The 26933-nt window shown below is 37.1% G+C and overlaps 3 protein-coding genes across 8 annotated transcripts; 2 read left to right on the top strand and 1 right to left on the bottom strand.

Annotated features, from left to right (window-relative positions):
- Positions 1–3398: 3398 nt before the first annotated feature.
- Positions 3399–9056, top strand: LOC135644081 (CBL-interacting protein kinase 19-like). 4 transcript variants are annotated; one of them, XR_010498428.1, is made up of 3 exons: positions 3399–5154; positions 7726–7876; positions 8479–9056. XR_010498428.1 is itself a non-coding variant. In XM_065161527.1 (2 exons), exon 1 carries the CDS (start codon positions 3707–3709, stop codon positions 5141–5143), a length of 1437 nt encoding a protein of 478 aa, XP_065017599.1. In that variant the 5' UTR covers positions 3399–3706; the 3' UTR covers positions 5144–5154; positions 8479–9056. The 4 variants fall into 4 exon arrangements, 2 of the variants coding, with proteins under 2 accessions (XP_065017599.1, XP_065017587.1); XR_010498427.1 differs by having other exon boundaries at positions 3399–5166; XM_065161527.1 differs by lacking the exon at positions 7726–7876.
- Positions 9057–9849: 793 nt separating this feature from the next.
- On the top strand, positions 9850–10638 carry LOC135672035 (protein DOG1-like 3). Its single transcript, XM_065180490.1, has one exon. It carries the CDS (start codon positions 9850–9852, stop codon positions 10636–10638), a length of 789 nt encoding a protein of 262 aa, XP_065036562.1.
- A 654-nt stretch (positions 10639–11292) lies between these two features.
- On the bottom strand, positions 11293–19086 carry LOC135582494 (protein MALE DISCOVERER 2-like). Of its 3 annotated transcripts, none has more exons than XM_009397440.3 (14): positions 18980–19086; positions 18538–18867; positions 18314–18446; positions 16876–16947; positions 15993–16136; positions 15769–15909; positions 14260–14355; positions 14094–14167; positions 13554–14003; positions 12882–13072; positions 12634–12766; positions 12385–12536; positions 12058–12246; positions 11293–11895 (listed from the first exon to the last, which is right to left on the bottom strand). In XM_009397440.3, the coding sequence occupies exons 2-14, from the start codon at positions 18641–18643 to the stop codon at positions 11635–11637; spliced, it is 2142 nt and encodes a 713-aa protein (XP_009395715.2). In that variant the 5' UTR covers positions 18644–18867; positions 18980–19086; the 3' UTR covers positions 11293–11634. The 3 variants fall into 3 exon arrangements, with proteins under 3 accessions (XP_009395715.2, XP_065017570.1, XP_018680800.2); XM_065161498.1 differs by having other exon boundaries at positions 12385–12533; XM_018825255.2 differs by lacking the exon at positions 13554–14003.
- Positions 19087–26933: the final 7847 nt, after the last annotated feature.

The following is a 26933-nucleotide window of genomic DNA, read 5'->3' as shown; positions in this document are numbered from 1 at the left end:
CTAATGTGAAGGATTTGAAGAGGAAAATGGAAAGCTCTCAACTGGGGAAGCTTCCTGCAAGTTTAAGATATAACACAATTTATGCACAGTTAAATGATGCTGAAGGAGCTGCCACTGAGCTAATTGATACAAACAAGAAGTTGAAAAACTCGGATAGTATGGACACAAACTCTGAAGATGGTGGCAGCGGAGAAGACGGCAAATTGCAGAACAAGCAAGAAGGGAATCAGATAAGATAGAAAGGCTAGAGCTGGAACGGCATAAAATCCAGCATGTTTTGCTGAACTTGAAGAACAGCAGGCGAGTAAGCACACTAGGGTTGGAGACATAACAAGAATTCTGCTAGAGGAAATTATATATGGGAGGAGAGACAGTGGTAGACAGATGAAGAAGAATCGCTTCCGTGGATGCATGAGGCCGAAAACAAAGGGAGATCACTGATTTTTCTTTTTTTTTTGGGTTTTGTAATAGGCTAAATTGTCTTGCAGCATCTTCTTCTTTTGGGTAGTGTCATAAGGGCCCTTAGGGTCGTAGGAGGACTCAAAGTAGTCATTGATAGTGAGCAGAGCTTTCCTTGAGAGCGAAGAAACATCGACGTCGTCATTTTGATTATTCCACGAAAACCGAAAGGATGTAGCAATGATGCTAAGGAGCCTATCACGGGAAGAACTATCGAGAGAGGGATCCTCAACTATCCAGACTCCCTGAAACCAGGAAGAGAAAAGGTGAAAATGGAAGTGTAAGTGTTGCTGTAAGGCTTCCCAGTAGGCCTATGCAAAGCTGCAGTCTAAAAGGATATAAGAAGAGGAGTCTAAATGTATGTGGCAAATAAAATCTAAACTATTTATTTTCTAAAAATCACATCACTCATTAAGAAATAAATAAATTAATAATTTAATTAATTAACAAAGTTTCTAATATATCCTAAATTAATTTTAATCATTTCCTTCGTCATACTATATAAACAAGAAGGTTAATAATTTAAATAAAGTAATATATTATTTATGATAATTAATTTATATTAAGGAAGAAAAAAATTCATAGATGATTACAATAATTTTGCTTGTAACATTGTTCTTTCTTTCATCATTTTACATGAACAATTTTCAAAGGACATCATTGGCATTAGTCATCATAGATATACTATCTATGTGTACTATTCCTTTGCCAGAAACTACAAACTTGTAAATCAATTTCACTTAGCTATGAAGGGCCTTTCCTCAACACTCCTTTTACTAATTCTGATTGTTGATTTCAGAATTTTCCACTTCCAAGTATTATATTCACATTTCCATTACCACTCTTCAATCCAAATAGAGCAAAAAGAGAAAAAAAAATCATATTCTTTGCTTATATCATATATATCCTTTTCCATCTTATTAATATTCATGCATTAAAAAAAGGTTAACCTCTTCTTATTATTGCTAATACTAATTATTTATATTAAATAATTTATAATAATATAATAATAGTAACAACAACAACGATAATAATAATAAGATCATAGGTCTCAACTATATAGATTTTTAAAAGATTATATACTTAATTAAATTTAAAATGTTTAAATACTTATTTATAGTTTTTGTTAAGATCTTCTTACATCTTTCTTAACCTCTTTTCATGCTATTAATTAAAATAATATAAACTTATAAATGAGTTTATTGTCTATCTTATATTGGGATAAGGGCCAAGATAAGCTCAGCCTCAATTAATTCACCGATGAAATGGTCAGCACCTTTGGCCAAATATCGTATGATGATAAGATCCACATCTAAAACTTAGAAATTGAGAGTCATATGACATCCCAATTTCCCAAATTGAGCAATAATTGAATTAAATTATTCGACATGGAGATCGGACTTAAGTGGTTCAAACTAATAATTAATGAACATTTTTTCTTAAATTATCATCATTAGTTTGAGTTTAAATATTTCACATCTGATATATTTATTCTTCATTTTTAAATTTTTTATACAAATAATAATTGACGAAATAAAGATAATCTAATCTGCACTTCCTTCTTAAACTCTTTGACAAAGTATTTTTGTTTAGCTTTCATTTTTGTAATTGATACTTTCTATGTTGCTTTGAGGTGGAAATCAACTTCGGGTCCAAAATAAGAAATCAACTTTGGCACGTTTAGCACCGACCATGTGTTGACCTCATCCCCTGCGTTGACTGTGGACTCATCTAAAGTTTGGGATCGGAATTATTTAGTGATTGATGGATGATCCAACATTGCCAAATGGAATTATATTATTCGAACATGGAATTAGCAATTCAAACTTCTCTTGCGTTGATGCATACGCTATGCCTCATTTATTGGCAACATTATTTTTTCATCATCAACTATAAAAATGTCAATTTAATTTTGTGGCATTAAATGATCATCGCGAATGTCGGTGATGATGCTGCTGATATATACATATATATAGCTTTAAAAGTCGTGGTCTTCTGCCGACCTTCTGATCTGACCTCCCCGTGCGCACGGATAGCGAAGACGGATTTTTTATTTACTTTATGACTTCCAATAATCTTATAGCGTATTTTTCTATGCAATGATAATTAGTATTTCGTATAATTCACAATTTCAAACGATAAGTAGAGAAGACAGAATCGAAGTCGAGAATTTTATGATAAGCTATCAAAGCCTTTATTTTAATAAGTGATAAGTTTGATTATGCTAAGCATATTATCTTAAAATATTCAGACAAAAGGGCGTCTGTTATTCTAATTGTTTTCCTACTATAATCTTTGGAACGACATTGATTTCTCTTTCATTTTATTTTATTTATTAATTTCCATGAGATATGAAAGCATATTATTCGTTTCAGTCATTGGATCGGTAGTCGAAAATTGGACCCGTTAATTTCGGGTAATCCGTAAACGGGTAGCCAAACTTTTAAGTCACGCTGTTCCACCGTAGTTTCCGGCCGCGTGGCATCTGGCGATAGCAATTCCAGGTGTTCTCTATTGCTTTCCGATTTTTCTCGTTAGATTCACGTACGTGGTTTCCACTTACCCCGATCCTTCTCCCACTTATGATTGGTGAGATTGGTATGTGGTTCCCACGTTCCCGTCGTTGCGCCTACAGGAAGTCGGTTCGATGAGTCGCGCAAGCGATAAACGGAGTAACATATCGGTCGCTCGCGGGGAGATACCCTTAACCGGATTACTCCCCTCCAGCTGTCCGTCCCGGCTGCGGCCCGCACCCGAGCAAGATCCACCGCATCTAACGAACAGCGTTAAGCGCCTCAATTTTGATGTACCCAAGTCGACACCGTCCAGAAAAGTGGGCGCCACGCGTCGGTTTCTTTTCTTTCTATCACGAAGAGCATGGGGTATCGACGAAGAGGTTGTGTTGCTTTTCTATTTTGTGACGGCCTATCACAGGGTTTGAGCGGAAGACGGAACAAGGAAACAGCTTTCCTTGTCCGCTGTCGTTACCTTAGACGGCTTGCCGTTTCCCGTCACCGCCGTCACGTTTCCTTCGTCTCGGAGAAGCCATCCTTCCACCGCGGACGCCCTCGCCCTCCCCTTTATATGGCACTCGATATTTCCGCGACGCTTCTCATCCCTCAAACCCCGTTGTAACGACATTAACAAATAGATTGGCGCCATTAAAGAGGGGAAGAGAACGAGATCCGCATCAGATGCTTTGAGGAGGAAGACGAGGGCGAACAAGGGTTGGCACATCAGATCTTCTATGGCGGAGACGGCCCCGACGACGACGAGCGAGCACGAGAAGAGGGGGAAGAAGGACGGTGGCCTCCTCCTGGGGCGCTTCGAGGTGGGCAAGCTCCTCGGCGCCGGAACCTTCGCGAAGGTCTACGTCGCTCGCGACGTGAACACCAATGAGCTCGTCGCCATCAAGGCCCTCGACAAGGAGATGATCCTCAAGGGTGGCCTCGTTGCTCACATCAAGCGCGAGATCGCCATCCTCCGCCGCGTCCGCCACCCCTATGTCGTCCAGCTCTTCGAGGTCATGGCCACCAGGAGCAAGATCTATTTCGTGATGGAGTACGTCCGCGGCGGCGAGCTCTTCTCCCGCGTCTCCAAGGGCCGCCTACTAGAGGAAACCGCCCGCCGATACTTCCAGCAGCTGATCTCGGCCGTCGCTTTCTGCCACGCCCGTGGCGTCTTCCACCGAGACCTCAAGCCGGAGAACCTCCTCGTCGATGAGTACGGTGATCTCAAGGTCTCCGACTTCGGACTGTCTGCGGTGGCCGAACAGATGCGCGGCGACGGGCTCTTCCACACCTTCTGTGGCACGCCGGCTTACGTCGCGCCCGAGGTGCTCTCCCGCAGGGGTTACGACGGCGCCAAGGTCGACGTCTGGTCCTGTGGCGTCATCCTCTTCGTGCTCATGGCGGGTTATCTCCCCTTCCACGACCGCAGCATCGTGGCCATGTACCGGAAGATCTACAAAGGCACCTTCCGGTGCCCCCGGTGGTTCTCGCAGGACCTCGTCCACCTCCTCCGCCGCCTCCTCGATGTCAATCCCCAAACCAGAATCACCATCCCGGAGATCATGGAGAATCCCTGGTTCAAGAAAGGGTTCCGGCATGTCCGATTCTATATCGAAGACAACCAATTACATAGCTTCGATGATCCAGCAGATGACGAAGTGCAGAGTGATGAACCTAAGCCGGATGAGACATACGAATCAGGATCAGAATCGGACTGCTCGGTCGCTTCCTGCCCGGCAACATTCTCCGATGAGCAGCTCCAGACACTGCCAAGGCCACCGAGCCTTAACGCATTCGATATCATATCTTTCTCCAGGGGCTTTGACCTCTCCGGATTGTTTGAAGAAACAGGGGAGATGACCAGGTTCCTGTCCAAGGAGCCCGTTTCGGACATCGTATCGAAATTGGAGGAGATTGCAAAGGTCGTGAGCTTCAAGGTTAGGAGGAAGGATTGCCGGATCAGCTTGGAAGGAACGAGAGAGGGTGAGAAGGGCCCATTGACCATCGGTGTGGACATATACGAGCTCACACCTTCAATGGTTGTGGTCGAGGTAAAGAAAAAGGCTGGGGATGGAGAAGAGTATGAAGAGTTCTGCAACAAGGAGCTCAAGCCCGGGTTAAAACACCTTGTTTACGAGTCGCCTCCCGTTCTCAAAACTAACACCAGCATGTAATAATAAAAAAGGTAAAAGGAAAAGTAAGTGCTTCTCTGCCTTTTGATGCTCCTCTTTTCAGCCATATGTGGTTCATATTGTTATGCAGTTTCCGTTTCATAGCTTTGCTTCTTGCCCAACAGTGTTAGTTCAAAAAACTGAGGAAACTAAAGTTGCTTATCATGTGTTAGTTTAAAAAATCTCAAGCAAAAGCTTTTGGAAAGTCTTATAAGTTGATTGAATCTAACAAGATTGAAATGCATCTAGGATCATATGCTCCATGATTTTACTAGAAAAGAAATGCAGTGTTTATCAGGAAGTTCCCTTTTTATTGTTTTGTTTGGAATAAATTATCTATTGATAATGGTCTATTCCACTTGGAGAATATTACTGCTTGCTTTTCTAGAGCAAGTTAATCTTGCAAATAGAGCCTTCACATTTTTTGTGCCTTCTTTAACATTGGTTGATAATCAATAAATCTGTAAAATAATTCACTTTTCTTTGGATTTATTAATACAAAGTTTCAAGCCCTGGGCATTTCCCAGAAGTTCCCTGGAAGATATACTTGTACTTTTCAGCAGTGTTGCTGATTGTAGTGTCAACTGTTCATCTATCTCTATATTAAACTTGAGATAGTTTGATGATATAATTCAGCATTTGAAAATTGTTCAATAAAAATCTTAGTTTGATCTTTTTCTCCTATGATCCTCTAGGCAGTGGTACGGAAGTAAGTATACATTTTGTTAGACATATATTATGCACTATACATGTATCAAATTGAATATATTATATTTTCATGTTATATACTATCCGACTTAATCTCACATTGAAAGTGGCCAAAGACTTGTAGTGACTTATAAAAATTTGATAACTTGAACCTGAGCACTTTGAGCAAGTAGTACATGCTCAATAAATTAATGGGTCAGTTATCTCATTTGATTACTCATGACAAACGATATAAGAGCCGTATTAGACATGATGTCATGTATGGCTCTAATGTGGGAATGTCTTTGTCAAAGCGCCTAACATTTTCTGCAAATGTAAGCATCTGCACATGCTGACAGCATGGCTGCTATTTGCAATTTAATGTTAGTCATGCATAGTTGTAATGGAATCGAGCCATGTTAGCTAGTTGCCATGCTGATGATGTTGTAGGCACATTTGACGAATGGTTGATCAGAGAGACCTACTGGTATACCCCCATGGTTATATATCCCATCAAATGTGAAAGTTTACATTGGTAGGCCCTAGGATTGCTTGATGTGAAGTTCTAGAAGTGGGAAATGGAATAGGACACCTATTATTTCCCTTGACCATAGTTTCCACAGTGGAAATAATGATACATCTACATACTCCAGGGATAATATTGATGATGATTTGTCATGGTTAAGACACAGTAGCATTTTAAAAGTGAAATTAGAGTATTGAAAATAGAAAAAACTACTGTAGCATGCTTTTTGTGATAGCCCATCCTGTGTACTTGTCACTACCGTAAGTGATGTAGGATGTACAACTCAAAAACCTTAAAAGCACAGGCAAAATTAATTATAGTAAAATAAAATAATTACAAAATATGGTGTATCTCAGCTAAACCTCAGCAGGGTTCTGTTACGAGATAGATAAACTGGCATACATGAACAAAAACTATACAATTGCATCTTGTTACTATTTTCAGTATCTCAATGACCATGAGATATCCAAAATAGTATATGGACACTGATATTTAGACATGGGAAACATGTCTTGTTATATCTTCATGTTAAATTAAACTCACATTTTGGAAGTCAGCAGCCATTCAGAAGCTAAAGATACAAGTTAAAAGTGTTTATAAAAGAATTTGGCGCTCATTAGCTAACTCCAGTTACAAAACAGTTTTCAGATTAATGTTGCTTCTGTGTTCAGAAAAGTCAGCCACTCTTCGTATACTAGAGTTGTGAATGAACATTTGTGTACTTTATTACCTCAGCGTATTTGTTGATTTTTATCTAGCAAGGACGTTATGGCTGCCTTTTGCAAATCAGCACATGTTTCTAGGTGATTTGTTTGATTCTGGTTATTCACTGAGTTTGATCTTTAAAGATGGTTTCCACCGGACTTGAGAGGCAATGATGAGGAGAAAAACGGGTGAAGATTTTGCCCAACATTGAGATGGGTCTGTTGTATAGAATTATCAGATTTTGCAACAGGAGATATATGTTACCTTGAGGAGATGTAGGAGATGCATTCTGGTTGGCAGGAGTTCTATATACATATTGCTAATTGAAAGATATCTTGGATGTGTTAGTCAAGTTATGACAACTCAGAACCTAACTGACAGGGGAAGCGGAGATATCATATGGCTTCTTGGTCTCATTAACCTTTTCTTGGCACAATGGTGCTTTTTAATGGCTGGAACTCTAGGCACCATGCCATGTCAAGATCATGTTCACACAAGTGTTCAGATACTATAAGTAATGAGGTTTACTTTTAATTGTTAAGAGTACCAATGAGATTATTGACAGTTACCTTTTTTGGAGTACATTATAGACTCCAAGATACATTTCACTATCTGGTAGCTAGAATAGTTCTTTTTTTTCCTCTGACTGAAGTAGCTCTTTGGTCAGGTGGAGGGTGGGGCAGATAAAACTTCAAAGCTTCGGCAGTAGTTCTCTCAAGTGTAAATTGCAGTGATGAGTAAGTCAGACAGCTTTGAAATATCATAGCTGGGAACAATGAGACTGTACAGATGAGCACTACAAGACTACAAATAGAGATGTAAGTGTTCATCATATATCTTTAACAAAGAAAAAGCTTAAGATAGTATTAGTTCTTTAGAAATATATCATGGTACTTAAATTTCCCGTACCTTAGGAGAGTGCCTCTCCATTTGGTTTAATGATCGAACCAGATGCTCAGGTCTTTTGCCAGAAATTTTGGCAAGGAACCTGGGACTTCCCACAACAGGGTTGTCCTTCTACCAAATGGGATATGCTTGGCAGCTCATTCTTGCTTCTATAGGAGTGGTTGATTAACTGTGCTTTTTCTCCATCTGTCTCCTCGGTTCAAGTTACTTTTTTTTAATCTATACGTAAAAACTAAAAAGAACACATTTAAAGAGGTTCTTTTGTCTATTTTACTTTTGTTCTTCCTTTTTAATTTCGGGTGTCAAAATGAAAAAGGTGAGAGATTTATTTTTGTCTTTGGTGTATTTAACAGTAACTATAGTTGGAATGATGATTTCCTTGTTTTTTTTTTTTCTCTGCCTTCTTCCTTCTCAGTTATTTCTTATACACCTCTGTTGTCCTTCATGTTTATTTACCTTATGCTTATTGTATCGCAACTAATTTGTTTCTCTGTACTTGGGCTTATATGTGTAGGTTCTTTGATCCCAAAACGTTGATTGCTTCATGGGCCGTTGAAATTGGAGCAGAGGAAAGTTCCTCCAGATGTTCAGTATTTGCTTGGTCATCAATAAGGTGCCCCGAACATTTGTGCTGCAATCTGGTTCAGACCATCAATCCTTCCTGGTTCTACCTCTCCATGATCAAGTACTTCCAGGCTTTGTGGAAGCATTCTCTTAATGATGTGATCTCTAATTTTTGTAGTGTGTTCATTTGGCTTACCTTGAATCATGCCGTGTGCCACGAAGGAATTCGACCTTGCTGGAACCAGCAAGGTTTTTCACCATTGTTACTTGCAAGTTGTTCTCACCGTGAAATGACGTTATTCGTTCGTTATTAGGTGATTAGTAGATCTGCTGAGACTTGCATGTACTTGTTGGGAACTTGGAAGTCGTATCTCCCCAGTAGTTTGTTGTGATGTACATCCTTAATCAAAATATGGTCCTTGTGTAAATATATATTGTACAGAAAAGAGAGAGAGTTCCAGAATGAACCAATAGTTTTTTTGTTTTTGGCAAAGACCAGTAGTGTATGCCCGTATGTGTTCATTGCTCTGCTGCTGTTTTCCTTCGTAATGCAAGTAAATAATTTTGTTACCATATTCGATCGTCTTCGACTGTACCACAGAAGCAAAGTTGTTCGTTTGCGTAGTGTGACCACTTTTAATCGGTTCTTCTGGGATTTTACGGTTCGGTCGCAGCAGATGTAGATGAAGCCAAACTACAACGCTTAGTTTTTTGGTTGGTACGCCCAGAAGCATCCCGATAAAAAACCGAGGCATGCACCAACAGGTGTTGCTGTCACGAACCATGCAGCAGACCACCTCTCGCCGACGGGCGCGGTTAGCGTCACCCTCGATTCTGGCCCGGGCTTTTCCCTTGCCGTTTGCCTCCGTTTAGGGTAGCGGAACCGCCGTCCCTCACGACCGAGCCCTGCCAAGTCAGCCACGGACCCAACCGATGTGGCACGCTGAGAGCTCTGACGTGGGCTATCTCCCTCGTTGGTATCGACGTGCTACGACCATGGGTTCCTCGTGAGCCACAGGGGACGCTAAACCCCCTCCTCCGCCTCTCCAGCTGGAAGGAGGAAAGCACGGACTCGAACACAGAGGACGGCGAAACAAACAAAGAGATAAAAGGCTGATAGCTCGAAGTCCGAAGCCTCTCGTCTTGTCTTGTTCGACGGATTCACGCCTTGGCTAACTTCATGACGTAACTTCTGGCCCCACAGACGGCCGCGGGTTCACAGTCTCTATCCCGTTCTTCTGCCTCTGCCTTTACCTCCTCCCTCCCCCGCCCTCTATAAGTACTAATCAGCCTCGTTTTGTTTTCTTGTAGCTCGGAGACGATGGAGTGTCGATTCTTGGCTTGCTACGAGGAGTGGCTCCAAATCCAGGGAGCCGATCTGAACGAGCTCCTCCAAGCCATATCGAGCCAGAATGGGAGCAGGGCCCGCAGCGAGATGGAGCTCCGGGAGCTAGTTGAGAAGAGCGTGCGGCACTACGAAGAGTATTACGAGCGGCGGCGGAGGCTGCTGCGGGAGGACGGGCCCGCCTTCTTCGCCCCGCCCTGGTGTAACTCCTTCGAGAAAGCCGTCCTCTGGGTCGGCGGCTGCCGCCCCTCCATGTTCATCCGCCTCATCTACTCCCTCAGCTCCGCCGGCCTCGAGGCCCACCTCGACAACCTCGCCGGCCGCACCTTCGCCTCCCACGGCGAAGGGCTGGTGGGGCTGTCGGCGCCACAGCTGGTCCTCGTCAACGAGCTCCACCGGTCGACGCTGCTGGAGGAGAACAGGATCACGTCCCAGGTGGCCACGCTGCAGGAGAACTTGGCCGACCGGCCGCTGCTCCCGATCGTCAAGGAGCGGCAGAGGTGGCGAAGGAGCGACACCTCCCGCGGTGAGATTGGCGACGACGGGGACGCGGAGGTGGTGGCAGCGATGGGGTCATATGCGGCGGCGATGGCGGGTCTGGTGGAGGCGGCAGATCGGCTTAGGCTGGAGACGGCGAGGACCCTGCTGTCGGACATCCTGACGCCGAAGCAGGCGGTGGAGCTGCTGGCGACGGGGAAGCAGCTCCACCTTTCGGTCCACGAGTGGGGCCACCAACGGGACCTGAGCCACAGCCGCGGTGGATGAGGTATTGACTCAATGTATACGACCTAAGAAAACGAATATATATATATATATATATATATATATATATATATATATATATATAGAGAGAGAGAGAGAGAGAGAGAGAGAGAGAGAGAGAGCCATCATGTGAATGCGCTGAGGAGACGATAACATGTAACGTGGACGTTGAATTTGTCCATAGACACGCGTTAGGGTGTACTAATACGTAAAATCTATATGACTTATATGTTGTTTGGTTACTATCGTGTCTGTTCATCGTGGTGGACACGAGTTCGGTTTTCATTCCCTATGGCAAAGGCGGTAGATAGAGAAAGCAGCAAGAGGAGAGAGATATCTTATAATGTGATGTCAGTAGATAGCAACTAAATGTGTCTTTGATGCTTCATGCGACTTCGTATATTTGTGGTCTATTGTACGTATGTAGACTGCAGCCATCTTGACATGGGGCGGCTTTTTGTCATGCATGGAAAAAGGCAGTAATAGCGGCAAGCGTCACGTGGCGGCAGTGCCACTTGCGGGGATGATGACGATGTACTGATTCATGCTTGATTACATGGCCATGTCATAGAAGTGTACTCTTATGGTGGTATCAACAGCTTAATTTGATATACATATCGTAAGGATGAAATGTCTATAACCTGATAGACCTCAAAATAGCCACAACCATAATCGTTGTATAGAAATTATAAGAGAATGTCTCGGCCCCCCAATAAACCAAGTTGTGGTAATAGCAAATACAATGACGATATGTTTTCATGTTCTTAGTAGCCCATATTGACACACCTTGATGCTTGCACATCGCGGCAGATCTCTGGTACAGGATTGATTGCTATGGCTATATGAGAGGATGATGGATCCCCAGAGAGAGGACGTCCATCGAAGAGGAGAAAGACATAAGCATGTTGAGGTTCACAATGATGAACGACGACAAATAGACAAAGTTGAGGCACAAAATCCGCGAGGAGATCCAGGTCTGGAACAAGCAACAAAACCAGGTTAGCTCGCTTTAATGGACAGGATCTCCAGTTCTGCCCACCAAAGTGGAGAAAGTCTTGGCATGGCTGCTTCAGGTGAAATAGGTATCACTCCCTTCAATTTGGAAGTGACGTCCTTCATGGTTGGCCTCTTCGGTGGGTCGGGATTAACGCAATCTTGGATGACCTCGGAAATGATACGGAGTTCCTCATCTTTGTGGGCTTTCAAAGCAGGATCAACCAAAGAGCTGGCGCCTCCGTTGCCATTTAGGTACTCCGCAACCTGTAGTTTCAGAAAAGAAGATATCTTAGATCCCGTACCACATCTTCTAGTCCAATGAGATAAAAAAAATTTGTGGTAGAACTTCTCAGAAAACTCAAGAACAAGAAAAAGTTCAAGGCTGTCATTAGTTTCTAGTGCTGTGACAAGTATGTGTGAGCTGACCAAGTTCAGAAGGGATTCTGGTTCTTCGGGGTTTGGAACTTTTCCAGAAACTATTTCTAGCATCAATATTCCAAAATCATGAACGTTGCGTGCAGGATCAACAGACAGGGATTCAGACTGATCGAGGTCACCAGCTCCATGAGTCTTTTGCTTGGCAACGATTTCATTCCAAACACTGAGATCCGTTACCTGCATCGGATAGCCACAGCATTTGATCATACGTACCAATGACAAAATGGCATAGCATGTCTTCCCTGTCAACTAGTATGATCAAACATCCCTTGATAGAAAAGCTAACAGATACCATAAGATGTGTACTGAGGTCACCTTAGCAGCAAAATCTTCTGATATGAGGATGGAGCTTGAGCGCAGTTTGGGATGCGATATGGGTGGGTTCAGTTCATGCATGTGCTGGAGACAGTAGGCAGTCCCCATAATTAGCCTCATTCTAGCACTCCAATCAAGATGCTCAAATTCTTCTGATACACACAAGTAAAACCCGTTAATCGTTTGGTCTGTTACTACCTGCTGCTGACTTAAGCTTTCATCAAACACGAATGCATCAACTTTTCTTACCATGAAGATGCTCATAGATTGTACCATTGGATGGATATTCAAGGACCATCATTCTCACAAAAGGCACATCCTCCTCGCAGTAACCAAGGAGATTGACAAAGTTTTTGTGGTTTATACGAGATAATGTGTCAACCTGCACGTCCAAAATGACAAAGAAACATCAATGCACCAACCACACAACAATAATGTGTTCAGTTTGTACTTAACCAGAGAAGGCATTTTGCTTCAAAGATACCAAGAATGAAAACCTTTTTCCTGTAAAGAAAATCCGAATGCTTCGACCAATCACTGGCAGATGTGATACTTGTGGACACAACTGCAACCTCAACCCCACTCGATAATGTTCCCTTATAGACAGTGAAATCTGGATGGCTGCAAATAATGTTGCTGAAATCCTCACAAGCAGCTTCCAGCTCTGAGACATTCAATTTTGGCACCCCTGCATATGTGAAAGTTGTGCGTCAATATACACAAGAACAAAATATTTAGTTCATTCAGTAACAGTTCCATATGTAATCGAAACAGAACACAACCACCCTTGCCAACAGTGGGGAAAGAGTGCCATTGAACAGAAACATATGGTTAGTGGGGGGAACCGTATGGTCTTGGGTACTCCCTAAACTATGCAGAATATAATAAGGTTTCATTCAGTAAGCTAATTTGGTGCTTCAATTTGACTTGAAGTACACCCATTACGAAACAACCCAACAAGATATTACAGAGAAGGTTACCTTGAGAATATTCTGATAACACCATATCAGTCGACATTTCACACAACTTAAATTTTTATACATATCATACATGCACTTTTCTCTCAGCTAACACAGATTACATGAAGTGTTTATTTAGGGTTGTAGCTTCAGTAATTATACTATCATATTAATAATGACCAAAAGTAAGGTAAGAAAAAGAGGATGTACCTGATACAAATGCCTTCTGCAACTGACCACTTAGACCAGTTGTCCAAGGACCGGTTGCAGCCACACCCTTGCGACGGCAAGTCAAATACACGAGTGCCGCTAGGGCAAGAAGTAAAGCAGCCACTGAAAGGACAAGAATGTATGTCCAAGTTGCTGATCTTTTACTTGATGATAGATCATTTGCCACAGAATTTTGTGTTGGTTCAGGATCAGTTACAGATGGAGAAATGGGTAGTGGACTTGGAGTTATAGGAGCTGGAGATGGCTCAAGTGTAGATTTGGCTCTTATTGCAGGGAACGATCCACTTGCAGTGGGTGGAACAATGACAACTTGATTTACAGGGCCAATGCTTCCAGGAGCAGCATGGAGGTTCCTGGTTTCTTCAACCAGGCTACGGCGAACAGAATGCATATGTATACCTGACATTATATACTGCTCGCCAAAACCAGCTAAAATCAAGAGAGAGTATCATTATTATTGTAATAAAAACATTCTAGAGGACAAGAATATTCAATCATCAGTAAATACTTTCTACTTACTGGCTAGATTACTTTTTCCTTTCTCATATCCGTGAGAAAGTCCTTTGGATCTGAAGCTCAAAAGCAGAAGTCTTCTGCAGTTGGAATAGTTAAAGCATATTGCACCATTAGCTATCTGAATAGTTATTGTTGAGAAAAAAATACAAGCAATAAGAATAGTTCTTACAGCGATGATGTGTCAAAGATTTTTATGTTTCTCCCTTTAAACAGGAACAGAAAGGAGTTAATTCTCTTCAGTTTTCGCCAGCCAGTCTCCCAGAAGCTGATACATATCTAATAGCAGTAAGTACATAAATAAAAAAATCTGTTCAATACTTAGAGATTGAAACTTGTAAAGGATGAAAACTAAGAACTAGCCAAATGCAAAAATAGGGAACTGGATAGAAGAAAAATGAACAGTATTAAGAGAATAACGTAACAAAGATTATGAGCCCTCGTTTTAATATAGAGATTCTTGGCTTCATGCTCATCTATATAGTGGTTCTTGGTTTCATGCCCATCCCAAAATTTCTTGAACAGAAACCTGATACACATACAGAATTTCTGTGTTTCAAGCTCCCACTTTTATGAACTCCAAGCTCTTAAATCACAGCATAATTTTTCTTAATCCATAGACCATTTTCATTAAGAAGGTCAAAGTCCATATCCAGGAGACCAGGAGCATCTCTAGAGATTCTGTTCATATATAATCTACAGTCGAACTACCTTATCCCCTGCACTCATAAGGAAGTCAACCTAGGCAGCCATCTTATACTGATAACCTAAATATCTTTTGAATCATTCTTTTCTATATGTTTAATTAATGATAATATCTATTGCAACATTCAGAAGTCAATATTTAATGAGCATCCACTAAACAACCTAACCATAGAGACCGGGTGTGTCCAAGATGAAACCTTTTTAGTAAAACTTCAGCCAGCATTTTGTGACATTAGAAAAAACGCATCAGGAACTACAATATCAAAGATGCAGTAAAAACCTGTTTGAATTGTTGACTCTTATAGAATCAGAATCATAATAAAAATCTTAACTCATTTCATTTTAAAAGAGCATGTAAACTACAAAGTATGTCAGGTTGCTTCTGTGCTTATGCACCAAAGATGAGCCACTTCCTGAACTCTTGATCGGTCCATACCCCACTTCCATTTCTTGGGTAATATGAGAAAAATAATTTATAACTTTACCATAACAGCAATGGAAGCAGAATTGTAAAAGCATATGAAATCAAGTTCATATGTTATACGAAAGATGCACATATAAAAATCAAAATTTATAAAAGAAAAAGCTTTACCAACTGACCCTATATTATTGTTTACTATTGACCACTTCTATTCTTTCATCTTAAATTCAACCTCATCAGTAGCACACAGGACTTCATATGGAAATAGTCAATTACTACTTTGTTGATTGTTAACTCCTAACACTTGCCTGAATATATCCTGACTGCAATGGAAGAGGAAGCTTATGTAAAGTACCTATACTGCATTGTGATATTGAAGCTAACAAATTCTGTTCTTAATTCAGATTATACTCATACAAAACTGTGATGATCAAATCAAACCTTATACTGCAATTCTTCAGCCTCAAATTCATTTAAAGATAATCACACTTACCTTCATGCTCATTAATATGCATAATTTCCATAAACATTTAGAAATAACAAATAGAAACTCACCAATCCCCAGCTTTCCTGTTCGCATGTCCCAGATCATCAGGTGCATCACAAGAAATGTTCTGATCAAGAATCAGATCAAAATGCAATTTGGGATTTTCGATCCAAGGTGTGCTGCCTTCGAATTTGTTATAGCAAAGCAGACTGAAAAAGAAAAACAGAATTTCCTCATTAGTTAGCTTTCTTGGTGATGACGCAAACATGTATATTTGCAATAGTGGACTCACAGATGCTTGAGAGATAGCATTTCCCCAATCTCCTTTGGAATTGTACCATTTAGCATGTTACTTCTCAAATCCAAGAGCACCAACTTTGTTAGTCCTCCAATCTCCTTAGGGATTACTCCAGAAAATTTGTTCCTGTAAAGTATACTGTTGATAGAAAACTAGTTAATACATAATAGGAACAATTAGGATACATTAACTTTGTTTTCACTGAGCTAGGATGGCCTGAAGGTTTGATGACATTATCAGAGCTGCAAGTATTACACAGAAGAAATTCCACTATATATTTAGTTTAAGATTATTACTTGACCGCTGTTAAACATGAAACAGATTTTAATTTCTAAGGATCTTGAGAGTAAATATGTAATTTCCAATGTACGAAGAAGTGTGATCATCCAAAAGAGCCCTTAATACAAGCAAAGAAAAGTGTGGCCACTAAATCGTTTCTTGAGAACATTTTACCATCAAGGAAGCGGGAAATATTACAACATGCTAAATAGGTGCTTTCAAGTAATACTCCTCTGTAAGAATAATTTTAAAAATGGAGCTATCAGGAATTAATTTTGATGGGAGGCAAAGAATAAGAGATGGTGCATAAAATTTATTGGAATATGGAAAGGTAAAGGAAATAATCCACACAATATAACCAGCCTTATCAATATAAATAGTTCCTACACATCAATATTATTTCTTTTTTTTAAAGCTCTAAAGTTCTTCAAATAACTCAAACTATTCCCAGTACTTCTTTATAACTATATCCTTATTAAATTACAGTTCCTTCTATTTTCAACAATTCTTATACTTAGGCAACTATAACAATGCTTTCCATCTGCATATCACATCAATGATTTTTAGTGGTGAGATATGAAACTAAAATGCAACTTACAGAGCTCTCAGGTGGCTAAGCTTCCCAAGCTCAGGTGCCAAAGTTCCTTGCAGAGATAACTCTTTTAGCTTCCTGCCAATGGGCATCATATTAGATCTTGGGCAAATCAAATGAAATGAGAAACATACAAGCAGGTTCTTTTTTTCTAGGAGAAAATTCAATAGACAAAAGATGAATGAAAAATTAAACTGGTATATTTCTATGCCAATGTTCTTTGCTTCGAAAAATGAAGTTAAATATCCAATCTACATGAAAACGAAGTCAATACACCATTTCTGTTTCCTGTGATTTTTTAATCATGGTTCCTAGAAAGCACCATCTTTGGAAGTAGTATCCTCTCCTACATTTCATAGCCTTTGATTTTTTTTTTTTTTTTTCAGAAGCCACTCTCCTGGATCTATTTTACTGCACAACAATCTTAACCATGCTCTAATTGTATTTTAACGTTGAGCGGCATGCGCTGGTTTCGCTAACAAGGTCCTTGCTGATCTTCTCATCCCATATGCTTGTCAGGAAAAAATTGACCAAAAGGATAGGCAAACAGCAAACAAGTTATTTTCACCCATTTGTAGTAATTATATGCAACTCCTAAGTTCAAGGCAAATCTCTTCCTACAAATACAATTTCATGGTATTAGTTAAAAAAAGTGAAAAACAATATATAATCATAGGAAAACATGCCAAGCTCTTTGTATAGATATGGTAACACTTGACAGCATTACAAATTAATTAGCTTTCTTAGCAAGGTTTCCATGATCTGCCCCACCCAAGTTTTCTTGATTTTGGCTGCTTGTTAAGTTTTTATTTTCTCATGATGACTCCTATCTCTGAACTTTTTCCCAACACTGTAAGCCTTAATTTACTAAGCGAATACCTATTGCCTAAATCTAACTGAAGCGGCATGAACTAGGAAAGGGTATTTTAACTGTGTTGACCCTTCTTAGCCAATTCAACCGAAGGTTCTCTAGGCTGAAGTTTGGCAGCTAATATTAGATTAATCAAAACAAACAATTGAATTCAGTCATAAAGTTGGCAGAAAGAAAAAACATGTTCATATTAGCATGTAAGTAAAGGATGCAAGACATTGGAGAAGTTACTGTTCGAAAAAGAGTCGATATCACAGCAAAGCTACAAAATTTTGTTGAAGGTTTAAGAATATGAAGTTGTTGATTCAAAACACCAAATTCAAATTAGACAGAACAGGGTAATCAAAATGAAATTATTTAAATATTATAGTAGTTACTAGGAAAATTCATATGCCAATCCCAAACCGATAGGCTGCATACATGAATACGTTTTAACAACCCATTACACATTACACAAAGTTTTCTCCTCTAGCAGTATATCATGTCCACGAACAGCCTATATTTAGTCGCGAAGAACAGAACCGCAGACGAAATTATCAAGAGAAACGCAGCACAAAGGGGCAGCGAACTTACAACATCACAACTTTACCACCGACGCAATAAACACCGGTCCAACTGCACGGGTTGCTGTCGCTGGGATTCCAGTTCTCCAATGCCCCATAAGGATCAGACTCCACTCGAGAACGGAATTCCAACAGCGCCAACCCTTCATATGGATTCAGCCTTTATTAAGATATCACCATCAACCGCCAACACCACACCCACCAAGGCATCAAGAAACTAACATGCACACATACCTTCGAGGTTAATCGACAAGCATGCATCGCAGAGGAGGTGAATCATCAGGGCCACGCATAACGCCTTGTGCAAATGGAGCCCAAAGAGATTCAATCCTGTCCCCATTTCCCCAACTCCGATCTCCGAATGCTCTCTCCCACGACAGGCTGTCTACAAGCATTCCCCCTCCTCGACTTCTTGGGATAGAAATCGGCGAGGGGACGATCGCATCAGCGAACAACCCTAGCAGCAACTATCGCACATAAACGGACCCCTCGAACTCGGGTAGAGCTCGAATTCTTCAATTCGAGTCCATCATCTTTCGGCGCCTGAGAAGCATCCCGACCCACCTGAGGAAGAACAACAATAGAATTCAAGGATTCTTCGGGCGCAAGAAATTTCAGGTTCGAAAGGATAGTTTTAGAAAGGAAGAAAAGAAGGGGGAGAGAGAAAGTTGCTCACATGGTGGGAGGACGATCGAAAGGAGGGGGGACGGAAGGCGAGGGATGACGAGCTCCCCCGAGGCCGGCGGATGTGGAGTTTGTTGTTAAAAATAAGTCACGAGAAATTAAAAGGGTATATATATAAATATATATTCCTCTCAAATCAGTGATTATATATCCCAATCAAACAAAAAAAAGACATATATTTGGTAGACGTCGGATAACTTATGTAAAATCATTTTTCAATGCCAAAATTACATATGATATTATTAGGAACATCTCTCGGAAAATCCGAATATGCCCTCTCATCCTCAGATTTTCTTGAAATCCTTTTTATTTTAAATATAGAAGGGCGATTTTAAAAAAAAAACTTATTTTGATTTTTTTTCAGAATAATGTCTCACATTTTCAGATTTTTCAAGTAACGTCTCCTTATTTGTTTAATTTTGAATATATCTTTGATTTAAGAGCCAATAACATATTATTTTTTAATCATAATTATAAAATTTTTCTACTACTTTCTTGATATTACTAAAAATATTATGACGGATTAGACTGTAACTATCATAGAGATCCCAACCGGTGAGATTCAATTGATTGATCCAATCCTTTGTCTGCAACTTAATCTAAATTTCATGTCATCCGAACCCAAATCAATATAAAATTTATACTTGACTTAGACACTGGTCATTACATCTAAACTAATCAGTAGTCTAATTGAAATCAATCATGATTCAAACGGTTTAAGTATATCATGAAAATATTTATTCAGAGTGTCATTAAGTGTTGGTGGTAAAAACTAATTAGAGGCACCTCTGTTGTATTAATTGCATTATGTTATGATAACAAAGTATGACACATGGATGACTTATGCAACATCATACATCGGGCAAACATTGTGCTGGTATTGAACCTGATACATTTTAACACCCTCGTCTAAATAATAAGATATGATTTTAAATAATTGCTCATGGATTAACTCCCTACTTAATTATGGAATTTTCTTTACAGCATTACAATATCGGAAATCAGTCAAACATCACTTTACTAATATATATATATATATATATATATATATATATATATATATATATATATATATATATATATATATATATATATATATATATATATATATATATATATATATATATATATATTATAATTTACTATTTATTAAAATAAAAGTCAAAAACGTAATCATAGATTTTATTAAGAATTATATCAATTCAAAAATAAAATCTAACTAATTTTACGTAATAGTAGATGAATGAATATTTGCATTCAAATCAGATCTAGTGTTTGTAGGAGATTATTCTAAAAATCAAAAATAAAATTAAAAAAAATTTAGCAATATTGAGTAGGAATCGTTATGAGTCGACTATAAAATAAATACATATCTAAAAATCAACTATCCTACTAATATATATCAAATACCTAAAGGAGTATTCCCCAAACAACAAATGGAGAACATTTATCCTACGAGATTAGTTTATGTTTTTTCCACAATGGATGGAGGACATCAAAAACTATCCGATCGTCATTTTGATGACTCGCTAATCTTCGAAGAGAATAGCCCAACTCACTCTCGGTAAGAAAATAAAATCATCTTATACTGATCATATCCCTATTATGATGAAATAATACATTGAACTATCTCAATTTATCTTTCAAACATCATCAGTATCAAATAATATCAGTCAGGTCTTAATTGACTTAATTCTTAGCTTAATTAGTTTAATTAAATTTGATTTAATTAGAATATAATTAAATCGATCTTTAATTATTATTTAATTGATATGAAATCATCATAGATCAGTATAATTTAGACTCGATTAGGTTCAATTCAAATTAAACAAGCTTGAATAATAAAATCAATTCAGAATCACTCTAAATTGATCTAAATTGATGAGATTTGATTCGATCAATGAGCCCATATCAAACAATGTAAGAACAATGAACTAAGTTAGATAGCACTAAGCTATAGTTCATGGACTAATCATATGTCCTTCATATAACTACCCATGTTGGGCTATGCTTAGTCTACTAATTGAGCTTAGCTTGTTGGTTAGGTTTAGTCTACCGGTTGAGTCTCAACTTGATTTTCATACAAATATTAATCAATTCCCTCAATTTCGAATTATAATATTATATAATTAAAATATCTAATCATTAATATTGAATCATTGGAACATAATAAATAATAGTATATTAAAAATATATAATTACGTAAGGGAGAAAAAAATATTTTTAATTAACATTATCTAAGGAATATTTCTTATTAACAGGGAGGAAGTGAGCGAACCTATCCACTACAACCCAAATTATATCATATCCTTTCGATAGTCCTATCATAAAATTTAGAGTGACTTGCTCCCACTTTCATTCAAGAATTAAAACTTTTTATAATCTTCTCATAGGTATTTAATATTTTATCTTTACTTGTTAATAAATTATACATTTAGAGATGAACCTACTATGTTTCTATTCATACCATATCACTACTAATTTTGATGCAAGTCTTAATATATCTTAGTGATCTCGGGATGAATATTAAATTTTAATCTATGAGCCTCCTCTAACAGTTGTGTCTTTACTAGATGATTCTCGTATACACAAAGTCGATTATGGAATCTAATAAAACTATCCTCAGCTTAGAGGAATTCTGGTCTAAATCCTTAAGTTATCTTCTTAATTATCATTTAAAGACATACATCTTCCTTCTGACTTTCTTTAATCATTTCTACCAAATTGTGTCATCAAGTATATCATAAAATATTTATTTATCTCAGATAAAATTTCAAGCTTTATATTTAACAAATTTATTTTCATAAAATTCTTTTCAACATTCATATAAGCTATAAGACTTGAAGACTTTCTACTTAAGGCATTAGTAATTATATTGGTCTTCCGAAGATGATAGTTAATATTAAAATTATAATCCTTTAAAAATCTAACAATCTTCATTATTTCATATTTAAATTCTTCTGAGCGAAGGTATACTTGAGATTATTATAATTTGTAAATATTTTAAAAATCTATTCATAAATATAATGCCTCCAAATTTTTAATTAAAAAATTATAGTTGCAAACTCTAAATCATAAGTACAATAATTCTTCTCATGAGATTTTAACTGTCTAGATGCATAAGTAATTACCCTCTCATTTTACATTTAAACACAATCAAAGTTCAAGTATCAACCTACACCACAAAACCTTCTTTAGTTCTTAAAAATTTATTGATATTTATTATCGTAAATAAACCTTCAACTAGTATTGCTACTATTAATGCATTACTCATCGTCTTAGAATTCTTATGTAGTCTCATAGCAAAACAAGATGATATACAAAAAATACGTAGAATTAAAATATATAAGCATAGTAGTAAGCATTCCATAGAGTATAATTATACCTTAAATGTTAGATCATAAGGTTTCAATATCCTGATGAGTGAGTGCATAGACCATCACCTGACTTTCCCCTTTATATTCTGGTTATTATTGTCCAGATATTTATTGTGGAGCTCGACGTTGATATTGTTCTAATAGACAATCATTTGACATATGCCTCACTTATAAAAGAAGTATACACATTGCCCCATGCTGGAAAAATGATTAATCTTCCCATAAAAATAACATATTATGAGAACAGTTACTTTGAGCTATGACTACTGATGTTTGGATTATCCGCTCTTGTCCTACTTTAAAGGTTTAGAATGTGATCCCCTGTGCATAGATAGCGCAGCACTAAAATATTATTTTTGGTCCTTTATTTATTGTCATTATCTAATTTTTTTGACATTAGAGATTGATTGAGTATTTCATCATACATCAATAAAATCAATATAGAAACAAATTTTCTAATTGATGGATGAAGTCTCTTTCTCAAAGTGACAAGCTCTTTGATGCTCATTGAAGGCAATATATGCATTAGAACCATGTCAGCTTAGTGAAATAATGATAATATTTCATTATAGTCCTACTTCCTTGATTGATACTAAAGAACTCCTATTTCTTCTCAAAGCAGATTGAATCAGAGAATTGCTCAGAATATATTTTTAAATTACTCCTAAGTCACAACATTAACTCCTATCTCTAACATCCTCCTTTTGAGATATACCAAATATCCTCGTTCCCTTCCAAATTAAAAGAAGCAAAAGACATCTTATGATTTTTTTCCTGCATATAATAGCTCCAGATGTCTTCTCCACTTGATAGATCCAACATTCATCAAAGGTTGGATTTGGCTTGCCATAAAAAATAGATGGTTTCAAACTCTTAAACTTATCTAAAATATTAATTCCACCCTGCTAAGCTTCATCTCGCTCTTTCTAACACTTAATATTATTAAGGACTTGTGTGTATCATCTAGAGTATTGGTAGGTGTTGGAGCATAATATACATTCTATAGTGGCAAGGAAGCTAGTATATATGTAAAGACTAAGCCTGTGCCAAAATGCGTATAACTACCAAGTTAGGGTTTGGATAAACATCTTTTTGAGTACATAGGCCAGTAACATTATGACCACAAGTACCCCAAGTGATAAGACCACTGCTCTTTTTTAATTAACTCCATTACTCTTATAATAAGTTAAAAGATAATCATTGGTCAAAATTAATTCTAGGACCCAAATACCTATATGCCCTAAATCATGCTATCACATCATAAAAAATATAATCAAATCCCTCAATTTTAGCCATGATTATTAAATTTTCTTTCTTCTAAATAAAATTTAGAAAATGAATATTTAATAATTTAAGTTGGATGATGTTATTTTTGTCAATAATTTTAAAAAGAATTAAAATTTTAAAAATTATTACCTTATGTGGATAACTCACCTCCTCCTATTCAAGGGGAGTGACTTTCTTTCTTTGTTCCTCGTAAAGCTAAGCCTAGCAACGAGAAGAATGAGGAGTTGCACTTATCGAGAAGAGATAGGTTCCACTGTTTTTTTAAATAAATATTTTCTTTAATTTTTTAAAGTGTTTAAAATTTTATTTTATTTTTAGATTACAATATATTAAAATTATTCATGGTATGTATAGTTTCTAAAATTTTTATGAAGCTAGCTATAAAATTTGATTTCTATTATATTTATATAATAGTTAATTATAAAATATAAATTTATTGCTTATGCAATTTTATCCTTTTAATCTACTGTTATTTTTTATATTGTAATGACTCATTATTAATTACTATATATTTTAATTAGAATTTTATTATGTTATAATTTAAAATTAACCAAATTAATTAGTATTTCGATTAAAATTAACTAGTAGGCCAAGCTTAGCCTACAAATTAATCGATAGACTAAGCCTAGCTAATAGAAGCCCAGGTCATAGATTAGCTCAAGTAGTCATATGCAATCTTGGCTAGTCTATGGGTTATTGGGCCAATCTTAATATGGTGCATGTACAGTCATATGGAGTGCATATGAGTTAGCCTAACCTAGCCTAATATTATGTAGCTTGGCTCATTGCCCTTATTTTATTTGATTTGGTTCCGAACATTGATTAAATCAAATTAGATTTTATTAGTTTAGGTTGATTCAAGGTGATTCTAAATCAATTTGACTTATTCAAACTTATTTAACTTAAATCAAATAAAATTCAATCTAAATTATACTAATCTAAGATGTTTTAAAATGGTTAAACGAGGATTAGAGATCGGTTCAGGTTCTAGTTAAATCAAGTTCAATTAGACTAATTGAGTAAGGGAATAACTCATTAAAGGCTAATTAACATAAACAATACGAGATGATCTTATTTTTCTATCAAGGGTAAGTAAGATGATTCCCTTTGAGGATTGGCGGGCTAGACTAGACAATTCCTCCATCCGTTATTAGGAGGAATGTGCCCCTACTTTGACGAGTAAGAGACAACTCTATCCACTATTGAGAGAACATAAACTCATCCAATAAGATAAAACCTCTCAATTCACTATTAGAAAAGTCCTATATCAAGTATTTGATATATACCGGTAGAAAAGTACTCTCATTTCACTATTAGAAAAGTACTCTATCAGTTATTTGATATATACTAGTAGGATGATTTACTTTTAGATGTGTATTTATTTTACAATTAATTTATAGGAATTCCTACTAAATGTTACTAAAATATCTTCGCTTTGTTTTTCATTTTCAAAGCAATCTTCTAGTACTAGTAGATCAAATTTTAGTGGAGAGCAAATATTTCTTTATTTTAAATTTACATTACTATATTCCTTAATGAAGCTTAAGACTACTTTTGATTTTTATTTTGATGAATAAAAATTATAATAAATATTAATAATTTATATATATTAATAAAATAATAATTATTTATATGATTCTTAATGTTCCTATAGAAAGATGTTATCTTATAGGAAAAAAAATTCAAAAAAATCAAGATGTGACATCTTTTTCGTATATCAAAGTCGATATAATATTTGAGCATAGTGAGAGGGCTCGAGTAGAAAACGGATTACCTATAGATAGAGTCAGATGACTCATCATGATGTGAAACTACCATTAAGCTATATATCATATGCATCATGCTAAAGTTTGATTGACCTGGGTCTTGACGAGAATGTAACGCACTTAAATGGAAGAGTTTATAATATATTAATTAATCTCACGTCAAAGTAGATAAGACTAAGATATACTTAAAAGAGTTTGAAGGGTATACTATTAATAATTTTAACTTAAGTATTTTAATATATGATTTAGGTTAATCTAAATTGATAAGTCAATTATCCAATCAGATTAGATCGTGATAATAATAATTACCTAAACTATCTATAAAAGAAAAGTTCATTGTATACTCCTAGCCTCTTCGGTAATCGTGAGATCATAATATATTGTATTCTCCATTTAGTTAACTTAGGTTTTAATTCACCATATTTATATAATCTCTTATCGAATACTTTTTTGTCTTTTATCATCAAACTTGCTATAAGTTGAGCTTGAGTTGGTTTCAAACTCGGATCAATAATAAAGAAATATTATATTTGGACCATATCATTTATTATTATTATTATATCATTTAATGATGTGCTATGTGATCATCGTTTCCCCTTCAATAAAATTATACATACCCAAAATTAGTGATTTTGGTGACTACTCTTTCAATTTATGTTCAGCATTTATATTACTACATATCCCAACAACTAATGGAAGTATCATTGTAGTTAATTTTTGTCGGTTACAGTGCTAGTATTACTTTTCCGTTACATAGTTATTACTCATTTTATGTCGATCATTACAATTACTTATCTGTCCACTAATTTTAGTCATTAAGGTTTTTTACCAACTAAGCCAATTAAATTATATGATTTTATTCATATAATTTTATTATATTATATTTTAATCCTTTAATTTTAAATTTTATGAGAATTTCAAAGAGAATTATAGGTATTTTAATTTAATTTTTAAATAGTCACCAGTAACAACGGTTAAGCTGATGCTAATTGAAGTGACATATATAAGTGATTTAATATTTGAAGAGATACACATGCAAGGTATTAATTTTTTTGAGGGGTAAATATGTTAATAAATATGTAAAACCAATATAAATAAATAAATAACTATATTTATTTATTTATTTAGAGAGAGAGAGAGAGAGAGAGAGAGAGAGAGAGAGAGAGAGGGTTTTCTGTCAGATCGCGTGACATAAATAACGGAAATACAATGCGTGGGGTCGACGCGGGATGCTTCCATGCATCTTCCGCTCCATTAAACTAACCGTAAACGAGCACCATATGATGTGAGCGAATCACAACAATGGTTTGTTTGGTCCTCATATGTCGTGCTCCAAATCAGAAACATATTCCTACGCGATTGTGACGTACCTTATCGGTGATCGGCCAAAGTGATGGGCCCCAGCGAATGGACCCACCGGGTCCTGTCGCTGCCTCAGAACGTTTCCAACCGGGTAGTAATACGACGTGTGTTCTTGCACGTTCGACCGCGAGTTAGGATAAACACATCAGGTGCT

The sequence above is a fragment of the Musa acuminata genome, chromosome BXJ1-4, assembly GCF_036884655.1.
Source record: "Musa acuminata AAA Group cultivar baxijiao chromosome BXJ1-4, Cavendish_Baxijiao_AAA, whole genome shotgun sequence".
NCBI lineage: Eukaryota > Viridiplantae > Streptophyta > Magnoliopsida > Zingiberales > Musaceae > Musa > Musa acuminata.
Note: the sequence above shows the minus strand (reverse complement) of the source record. Positions and strands in the feature narration are given on the sequence as shown.

What these genes read in the sequence shown, in the direction of transcription:
- LOC135644081 (XM_065161527.1), top strand. Translation starts at nt 3,707, where the DNA reads ATGGCGGAGACGGCCCCGACGACGACGAGCGAGCACGAGAAGAGGGGG.
- LOC135672035 (XM_065180490.1), top strand. Translation starts at nt 9,850, where the DNA reads ATGGAGTGTCGATTCTTGGCTTGCTACGAGGAGTGGCTCCAAATCCAG.
- LOC135582494 (XM_009397440.3), bottom strand. Translation starts at nt 18,643, where the DNA reads ATGGGGACAGGATTGAATCTCTTTGGGCTCCATTTGCACAAGGCGTTA. An exon ending in CTTGTCGATTAACCTCGAAG is followed by an intron (nt 18,447 to 18,537) that starts GTATGTGTGCAT and finishes ATCCATATGAAG; the next exon opens with GGTTGGCGCTGTTGGAATTC. An exon ending in ATTTTCTTTACAGGAAAAAG is followed by an intron (nt 12,767 to 12,881) that starts GTTTTCATTCTT and finishes TTGGACGTGCAG; the next exon opens with GTTGACACATTATCTCGTAT.